Source organism: Triticum aestivum, chromosome 7B (genome assembly GCF_018294505.1).
Source record: "Triticum aestivum cultivar Chinese Spring chromosome 7B, IWGSC CS RefSeq v2.1, whole genome shotgun sequence".
Lineage (NCBI taxonomy): Eukaryota > Viridiplantae > Streptophyta > Magnoliopsida > Poales > Poaceae > Triticum > Triticum aestivum.
The window spans coordinates 73,993,523-74,003,254 of record NC_057813.1 but is presented as its reverse complement, the minus strand read 5'-3'; the positions used below and the strand labels follow the sequence as shown (position 1 = coordinate 74,003,254).

Sequence of the window (9,732 nt, the reverse complement as noted above, 5' to 3'; positions counted from 1 at the left end):
GTCACCAAAAGAATGGGTACGGTAGTAACACCGCAATTTTGTTGCAGTGTCACTAAACGGAATTTAACCAGCAAGCCCAATGGTTGAGTAGGAGCATTATACAACAAAAATGAAAATTGCTTTTAGAAGCCAAGATCCATGGAGGCAGCTTGAAAAAGAATCATAATTCATATTTTTTACGTTAAATTCTGAAGAAAAAAAATACAGGTATACATGGAGGCGTAATGCACTTGTAAATTTTCATGATGAAATACGTTCGACACAAAAAAACGTTGAAATGAGGGCTGCGTAAAAAAAATATGTGGCTTTTTTTTTGCGAGCACATGATAATATATTACTATTCATCCTCAAAGTCCATGAGATTATTTATTTTTGTACAGATCACACAATTCAAGGCATTTCATCTTGTATATTTATCTTATATATTTCATCCTTATACACATGCATATTTGTTTCAGATTTTTATTAAACCGAAAAGTCTGGATTTTGATTTTTTTTCAAAAAATGGGCCTTCATGGAGCCCCGTCATCAAAATGCCCTACTCCAACAAAAGCAGTAAATAAAAGGGAAACGCTTGCGGCCGGCAGACCGGCCGAAGCGACGAGCCGGTCGCGCGCTGTCCCCCGCATCTCCTTGGACCCATAAGCTGCCCTCCTTCTATTCTTTTTATCCCCTTGTCTTATCCATTCCCCACTGTATCTTCTCCACCATTCCTCCGTTCCTGCTCACAGCCCAGCGCCTCCGTGGTGGTCTTCTGCCTCCGCCGAGACGAGCTGGCCCAACCGCGGCACTACCTCACCGTCCTGCAACCTCCCTTCCCTCCCCATCCCCTCCTCCTCCCTTCTCCCCCCATCTCATCGGTTGGGTTCCCTCGCGGGCCTCCACACATATGCTGCCACACGCTGCTGCAGGTGCCCATCGGAATCATTGTGCGTGCTCGCTTTTTGCTACCCCCCGCTAATGTCGGTGACCGAGGATGGTGGTCGACGGCGCTGGCGGTGGCCGCGAATAAGTTGCTACCTTTTTTTTTGCTGGAACCCGCTTTTGATTTTGCTAGAACCAGCTTTGTTTTTTGCTGCAAGGATAGTGCTCAACGACAACGACGGTGGATGCATGTTTTTGTTGCATTTTTTTTTGCTGGAACCAGCTATCAGTTTTGCTGGAACCAACTTTTGTTTTTGCTGCAAAATAGGAGAGGATAGTGCTAAGCGGCGACGGCGATCGCCGCCATGATTTTTTGTTGCGTTTATTTTTTTGCTGAAATCAACAATCATTTTAGCTGCAAGCACGATCCAGTTTTGCTGGAACCGGTGACCACCTGGGTCATAACGTTTTGTTGCAGCAACCATAGAGCACAGAGCTGCAACCGCTATTGGTTTTTGCTACGACCAACAAAACATTTTGCAACATCCATCCATGACGGAGGTGCGACTGGCGACGGCAGCGGTGACATTTTGCTGCAACCTCTATTGGTTTTTGCTACGACCAACAATTTTTTTGCTACATACATGCACGGCGGACCTGCAACCCGCGACAACGGCGGTGATGTTTTTGCTGCAACCGTCGTTGGGTTTTGCTACAACGGATGAAACTTTTTGCTACATCCATTCATGGTTGACAAGTGGCCGTTGTTTGTAGAACCCTGTGTGGCAAGCTCGACGGCGAGGGCGATGAGTGGCACACCAAGATGCTGCAACCATGAGCATCGATGGCAGGGAGTTACAACCGGACAGCCGAGAAAATTGCATCCGGTTTTGACGGCAGAGCTGCAACCAAAATCAACGAGCTGGGAAGGCTTCTTCGGCAAGAAACGGAGGGCAACATTGCGAGGAGGCGAGGTGTGAGCGGCCGGCGGCCATGCAGAGGAGGGAAGCAGGGAACTGCTGCTATCGCGCCGGAGCGCGCACGTGAAGACTAGAGGGCACGAACTGCTGCGTTGACGAAGCCAGGGAAGAAAATTTTGGGAAAGAAGGCATCCGACACGAAATGTTGCGTTGACCAAGCCAGAGAAAAAAAACGATTGGGAAAGAAGGCATCCGACGGCTGCAGGAAGCCAAATCGGAGGGCTCGCGCGCGACCGGCTGGGCTTTCGGCCGGTCCGCCGGCGCGTATCGCTCGCCTAAATAAAAGCACCGGTGGTATTTACCCAAGTCTGGCATTAGGGACTCCCAATGTTTTTCTCTCCCTCGATACAACAAAAACACTAGTGGGTCCCACCACCACACGTGTCCCAAAGTGAAAACTAGGAACGACATGAAAGGCAAACATTCTCAATTGTGAGTTAGTGCTGGCTCATCTACACTACTGAGAGAACAAACACAAGTGTTGTAATTCTTTAGACACTGGAGCAGGTTTTCTCTGGCCAATACAACTTTTTACTTCAGTAAGTAGTGGAACTATTACATCCGAAGGTACATAAATCACACATATATACATTCAGATAGTTGATCAACTTGTAACATTACAATGGCTGCAAGTCCCAGGTAAACACATGTAGCTTATGAAATTCGAAGCAGTTCTGTGTGCCAAAAACGAAACTAATCTGATCATGAAGATAGGTCACCGTATTTTAGTGGGAACAAGACGCAACAGCTCCGCAATAAGGCGGTTCGCTGAACACCTTTCGCCAGAAGCATTTGATCAATTTTGTCAGTGAGTTGGCTCTAGGTCTAACCTCAGAATAATACTAGCTGTGTGTTGGGTCCTTAAACCTCTGGGTATCCTTTAAACAATGGTAAGAAGCACATCAATTTAGTATGTACATCAGGATCCTCTCCATGCATTTGCATCATCGGAAGCACTACAGGCTTGTGTTTGTGAAGGGATACCGCCGAGGTCGCCATCCAAACTCATCTGTTGCACTTCCACAGATGATAATATTTTGATGCTCTTCACACAGCTCACAAACTCCCTGTTGACAAAGTTTTCAGAATCATGAGGGGTTGAGGTGGGGCGGTTTAACAAAGAGTTGCGGATAATACTGGATAGATGATAGTGGAAGGGAAGAACTTACTCCCATGGGTCATCCCCAACAAGGAGGATGTCGTTTTCATGATCAACATAGACTAGCTTCCAGTCCATTCTGTACGGATCTTCAAGCTGGCCTTGAATACCAAACATGCATGCAAGATCATGCCGAAGTTCATCATAATTTGTATACCGTGTGATGTCGATTGATCTCCCCACAGATCCACGCTTTTGAACCTTCAAATCAAGATAGTTTGGCACATAACAAAAATTAATGCTACTCGTATACGGAATTAAGAATAACTTGGGTGTAAATAATGATCTCAGGATGCTTCGATTGTTAGGTTAGGACTTTTACACATGTGACTTTGGAACAGGAGTTAGTGATGCTCCAGGACATAAGGATAATGTTTAGTCCTAGCAAAACAGGATAACCCATGATCAAAACAGACATGGATATGGAGAAAATGTTACAAACACAACCTCCATGGAATGCTTCAAATTCAGATTATTATTTCTGCCAATTGACCATTGGGTATTTAGGCTGCATAACAGCCTCCCTGACCCTATTTAAATAGATTTCAATACCCAATGCTAAAAGAAATGGTTCTACTAATTTGCAGGGCTAAAGGAGTTAAAAAACAGCATGTTTTATGAATTTCCAGGACTATATCCGAACTAACTATTACTAACAAAGAAAAACTTCAAGTATTTCTAAGCATGATTCCCCAATCCAGAATCAAGTACACATATTCAAGTTAAGAGGCATGTAGGATCAGTTGTGGTGTGTGCAGTGTGCATTAAATATACTTCACAGGGTACTTCACAATTTTCAGAGTGCACGTGTAGGTATCCGTGATAAACATACTCTTAAAAGTAAACAATACCAACCTTTGTGAAAGTTCTCATCCGCTGTGTTTGATTATTCCACAATCCTTGGCTTGGCATTCCACCATCATTAACAGCAATATCACCTGAACATCCAGGCTTGAAGGACATGTCAGGCACACCAAATGACTGGGAACTGAATGCAGCAGATGATAGCTCATTATCAACCTCCCTGTGATCCCTTTGCCCAGAAGGAAGATTGCAAATATCCTTTCCAGAACCCATCCCTCTTGACAACAGGGCATCCGGCATCAGTGAATCCACATTTTCCGCAATAAGAAAGTTATCCCTTGGGTCGACTTGAGCATTGCTGTCCAAACAAACTGGGGGAAATGAAAAGCCTTCTCGTGGGCTCTCATCTAAACAAAAGGACGTGGCAGATGAAGCATCCAGTTGATCTGAAACTGGGTATCGATTGGGTACAGGGATCGTTTCTTTGCTACTCTGCGTATCATTCTTGTTTCGGTTATCTGGCTTGCTTTGAATTTCCTGAAGTAAGTTGTCAATATGTGGTGATGTTGTCATGTCAGTTAGATTTCTGCTCCCTTGGTGTGTTCTGCTCAATGAATTCATTGGAGAAAGACGATTGGCAGATGGAGCAGTTGAGCTTGATGGATCCTCGCTCTCGGCAAGTGCTGAGTGGGACCTTGCAAGCTGCTGGGGCGTCAGAGATCCTGTGATGTTGTTTGAGGGTGTCTGATGTGATTGTTTGAACTGGACCATAGCATCAGAGCCGCTCAGCTGGTGTTGCAAAATCTGTTGCTGGAGATATTCCTGATTTTTCTGTGATAACTGTTGCATCAGCTGCGACTGATGCTGCGGGTTCAGTTGAGATAACATATTTTGCTGCTGAATCTTTTGAAGCAGCTGGAGCTGCATTTCTGGTTGTGACAGTTGTTGTAACTGCTGTTGCTGACTCTGTAAAAGGGCCTGCTGATATTCTGCTGCTTGCTGGACCTGTGGTGCCTGGCCTCGAGCTGGCTGCTGCAAAGAACACGCAGTTGGTAAACCTGGAAATCCCGGGCGCTGGGTAGGCGACTTTGGTAAACCCAACTGTTGTAGCTGAGAGGAAGATGGCTGGAAAATCTGGCTCAACATTTGTGCTTGCGAAACAGCCTGTCCACCTTGGGGCTGTTGTTCTCTCAGCTTATGCTGCTCCATTGACGGCATACTTGCAGCGGTCTTCAACTGCTGCTGTGGCTGTGACTGCTGCCTTTGGAGATGTTCTTGCTGCTGCTGTGGCAGTGACTGCTGACGTTGGAGATGTTCTTGCTGCTGCTGGAGATGAATGGCATTCTGCTGCAGCAATTGGGCTTGCTGTTGCTGAACCGCAGAACTTTGCTGTGATTGCTGGACCTGCTGCTGTTGTTGTAGTTGGTGGGACTGCTGTTGATGTTGCGCCATTGCAGGGTGGTCCATTTTTGAGCCAACCTGTGAGTTAGGTAAACCAATATTTTGGCCTTGCATATTGAATCTTCTCATCAGGTCGTCATTGCCAGTGCCCATCCCATCCTGCATAGCCATTGCACTGGAGTTCAAGTACGGCGCCTGCACAGCTGGGGCACCAGCTGGAAGCATCTGAGGATTCTGCTGCATAGCCATCCATTGAACTAAGCTCAGGCCTGGAAATAATTGACTTTGGACATCTTTTAGGGCAAAGTCATCACCAAGCCATGGCATGGCTCTTTTGAAAGCACTATCAACCTCGCTTTCATCATCTGCAAGATATATAAAGTTTGCAAGTTATATAATGGTCAAACAGATCTTCAGAAGAGTACTTAAAACTTGATCAAGAAGTTAACTTCAGCATATGTATTAAAAGCAAGAACTTCACAATTTTTACTCATCACATGTTTCCATACAAGCAAGAGCAACCATATGCTTGAAATATAAGTCTGTATGTTTATTCAACTTATATTTATAATTAAACGGATACTCCACACTTCATCCTGTTAATTCATGAGTAGAGTTTATTATACATATGCAAGAAGTGCCATATTCAGGAAAATACCTTCCCACATTTATAGAACTTAAGTTTGCAATGTCGTAAATACCAATTTATGAATCCAACAAAAATAGAATGGTAACAGGATTAAAAGGCCGAAATGCCCGAAGGTTGAGATTACCAACAAAAATACTCTACTGTTCCTAAACCATACTACTACCATACATAGAACTCAATAAGCAGAAGTATCTGCACCTGGCATTCCTGGCTGCTTAGGAAGTTTTGGCCTGAAAAATGGTGGTGGACAAATATAAAAAGGTGTGGCAACTGGTTCAATCTCCCATATCGAAACACGAGTGCGCCTCTCAGATGCAGTTGATTCATCCCAACCAACCTATCTTGGAAAAAGGAGATCAAGTCAGGAGAAATGCAAATATCATTTACGTTTGTATCAGATTATTGGTATCTATAATATTTGCTCAGTGTCAGGCTTGACTTGTGTACATGTAAGCTGACTATTTGATGGAGATGTTTCCTTGCTAAACACCAGCTGGGTGATATGGATATGAAAACACTGCAGAATTGAAAATGAGACCAGTGGCACACCTGAAGGTTCCGCCAATGAGAATTCTTCCACCGCACTGGATCCAAGTCACCGATACCCGTGATCGTGCCCATGTACCTTCGGACCCCCGAATCCTCAGTCTCAAACAGCATCCTGAACCGCATCCCGAGAGAAACTTGTGTATACAGAGCCTTGTTATATTTTGCTAAAGGGATGACAAATTCTGATGGGCTCGCCCTATCCAAAACAAATGTTATGAGTTTATTGTGCTGGATAGCAACAGTGTCTGCATGCGGGATATCAAGTAACAACTACACTACCTTGGATTGTAGAAAATAGTAAAAGGACTACTGTTTGCGGCAGCGTGGGCTGCTGCTGCTAGAATCCCAATGTGCATGCTGTCGCTGGATAAAACTGAGGATGATAAAGCTGGCTGAGGTCTTGTAGCACGCCGTATGCCTAAGAGAAGCTGAGATTTCTCATCCCTGAAAAAGAAGTTTAGGATCCTTGTTCCTTGTAAATAGTATATAAGAACTCCGCCATTTAAATTCGGAATTTGATGAAACTACCTTATAAACAGAACTGAATCACCAGCTAAAAGCCTTTTTGTACTGACAAAGACACTCCAACCAGTTGTCAAAAGGTGTCTCTTTGGTTGACCTGCATGTGCATGTGCATGTGCACAAAAGTAGAGGGATAAGTACACGATGCTGTTGATTGACCAGCCAACATGTCCCAGTGCAAAGACTGCCTTGAAGTTCCAAGAAAAAGAATGAACGCTAATAGGATATATCTGGCAAAAATGCAAATTGGTGACTAAGTCCATGAAAATCAACAGAGAAGTTTTCAAAATGAAATTGTGCCCACTAACTGTAGCACTAGAAGGCTACAGCGCGAAATGGCTAAACATAAGTAATTGCTCCACAACAAAAAATATGGCAGGGAACTGCTTATCACCTTATATTTAACATTAAATGAATGCATACATACCTCGAAAAATGTGTCGGAATTTCCATGGAATGTCATGAAGATCCTTGGCCATCAGCTCTTGAGCGGGTGGTTGCATCGTAAAGTCCTATCGAACATGTTACCCTGGTAAGGCAGGTATTTACTAAATCTGATAAATCCATACTCTGATCCAAGTTATTTCAAGGTTATGAAGTCAATTATTCTTACTAGTGGTGGGAATATTTTTTCCGCCGCACGACGTGGCACCGAGAATCCACCATGAGTACTTGTGTCGCTCGCTGTCAGCGTCTTGCAAAAGAACTCCACTGGCTGCTTGTTTTGCTTCAGACCCAGTTCAGATGCCAGCATTGCGTCCCGATCATACTGACATGCATATGCGAAGATGTTATGAGAATTTTCAAAGAGAACGCATGGCACGGAATCAAGAAATCCGCGAACTTACTTTGTTAACAGGCTGAAGCGTCATCTGAGCATAAACTTCGTCTGTTTCAGAATCTGCCTGTGCAAACAAATATGTGTGCCCAATCAGTAAAACGGGAATAGAATAGAAACAAAAGGCAAGCTGTTACATTGCAACCACGGTGGAAAAGGGGGGGAAACACATACATGTAGGGTGAGGCTCAGAAGCTTGCAGATCAGCTTAGAAGGAAGAGAAGGGTAATTGGGGATGATGTCCACCTCCTTGTGCATCGAAGCGGCGACCTGCCCAAGAAGGGGAATTTTCAGAAACTAGTCATGATTTTTGGCATGTTTCCTACAGTTGAGAGATAAATGACGCACCTGCTCGCTGTGGCCCTGTGGGAAGTAGACGACAAGGCTGCCCACCGGCGGCATCGCCACCAGAGGCCCGGAACAGGCATGCCACAGCTCCGAGTTGATGGCCTTCTTCTCCCCTGCTTCGCAAACGCGCGCCCAGTGGTTACTTACAGTGCAAGTGCATCCATCAGACGTTATAGTACATGTAGTACATGCTTTATCTTGCAAACATTCATAGGAAGGTCATGCAGAAAAGTACAAATCTTGTGCAGGATGTAACAGAAATCAGTTGCAACCAACTGCTACAGCTACCTCTGGGTGCACGGTACAGCAATAGCAATGGCCATGAATGAACTTGGCAAATGCAGAGATGCTTATTGCTTAAGCTGGTACTACTAATGGGCATGCATCCTTGAGGGGAATTAGAGTGTTAATTAATGAAGTACTTGTACAGTAAGTAAGCATGGGCAGAGGAGGAGATTCGCACCCTCCGGCGGGCCGGGCGAGACGCCGGCCGATCCCTGGTCCTTCATCCCGGCGAGATCCCGATCCAAATCTCGCCTCCGGATACCCGAATATCCGCCTCCCCTTGTCACTCGTCCGCCTTTTTATCAGCTGGCCGGTGGCCCGGAGGGCGCACGGGCGCCTTTCCAGCTACAGCAGGCCGCACGAGGCGGCGGCGGCGGCGAGTATAAAATCCGCGATCAGGCAAGGAGCGAGCCGCGCGCCCGCCCGCCGCGTAAAGCTAGAGAGACCCTCGTCGCTGCCCGCCACGCCGCGCCGTCGCCGTGCAGCTCGCGCGCGGCGCCTCCGCTCATGCAGCACGCGGCCCCGGGCTAGCGCTGCTGGCTAGCTTCCGCCTGCCCCGAGCACCAGGTGCTCGCCGTCGTCCCGGCGGCGCGCGCCTGGGAGCTCCGGCAGAAGCGCGGGGGTGGGGGCTCGGGTGCTTGGGGACGGCCAGGAGGACACGGCTGTGGGAGGAGGGGGGCAAAGAGGCGGGCCACGAGCGGAGGCCGAGATGGGAAGGGAGGGGGGAGGCCGGTGGAGGGAGACAAGGGGGGTTTAAAAAATGGGGCGGGGGCGCGGCGCGCGGGGCGGCGTGGTGGGGCGAGCGCGGCTGGCGCTGGCGCCGCGGCAGCGGCAGGGGCGGACCGAGTGAAGCGAGCGAGATAAAGAGAAAAATCACCCGCGGGTCGCCAGGACTAGTTGCGGGGGGAGGCGGTGCGGAGACGACGGCGACGCGGTGCCGGTGGCGGGCGACGGCGACGGGCGTGGGGCTGGGCTTGTCGGTTTGCCCGTTTGGGGCAGCGCGCGCGGTCCCGGGGCTGGCGCGAGCGCGACGCGGTCCGTGCGTTTTCGGGGCCGTCGCCGGGTGACGCGGTGGTGGACGGCGGGCGCGGCAAGCTACTACTACTATAGGGCGCGCACGACGGACGCGTGAGGCGTGGCGGTGCACGGAACGGGCGCCGGCGATGCAGGCGGTGGCGTCACGAGTTTGTTCGTTTGCGCGGCGTGTGTAGGCACTAGTAGTAGTATGCCGGTCGACTGTTGGTATAACGGCATCGGTTAAAAACGTCGTGGCACGCCGCGGGACTGACCGAGAAGGCTAACGGAGGGGGCAGGCCCGCGCGATGGATGCGAC

At 47.9% G+C, this 9,732-nt stretch overlaps 1 protein-coding gene across 1 annotated transcript; it reads right to left on the bottom strand.

Annotated features, from left to right (window-relative positions):
• Nucleotides 1-2,412: 2,412 nt before the first annotated feature.
• LOC123163008 (auxin response factor 16) lies at nucleotides 2,413-9,514 on the bottom strand. The gene is made up of 13 exons (XM_044580761.1): nucleotides 8,578-9,514; nucleotides 8,115-8,227; nucleotides 7,941-8,036; nucleotides 7,777-7,833; nucleotides 7,542-7,697; nucleotides 7,356-7,440; nucleotides 6,935-7,025; nucleotides 6,686-6,850; nucleotides 6,407-6,602; nucleotides 6,056-6,194; nucleotides 3,859-5,573; nucleotides 3,014-3,204; nucleotides 2,413-2,911 (listed from the first exon to the last, which is right to left on the bottom strand). Exons 1-13 carry the CDS (start codon nucleotides 8,621-8,623, stop codon nucleotides 2,764-2,766), a joined length of 3,198 nt encoding a protein of 1,065 aa, XP_044436696.1. The 5' UTR covers nucleotides 8,624-9,514; the 3' UTR covers nucleotides 2,413-2,763.
• Nucleotides 9,515-9,732: the final 218 nt, after the last annotated feature.

Coding starts and splice junctions, on each gene's coding strand:
- LOC123163008 (XM_044580761.1), bottom strand. CDS start 8,623: ATGAAGGACCAGGGATCGGCCGGCGTCTCGCCCGGCCCGCCGGAGG. Junction 7,441..7,541: donor AAAAAATATTCCCACCACTA/GTAAGAATAATT, acceptor CATGTTCGATAG/GACTTTACGATGCAACCACC. Junction 3,205..3,858: donor GGATGAGAACTTTCACAAAG/GTTGGTATTGTT, acceptor CTTGATTTGAAG/GTTCAAAAGCGTGGATCTGT.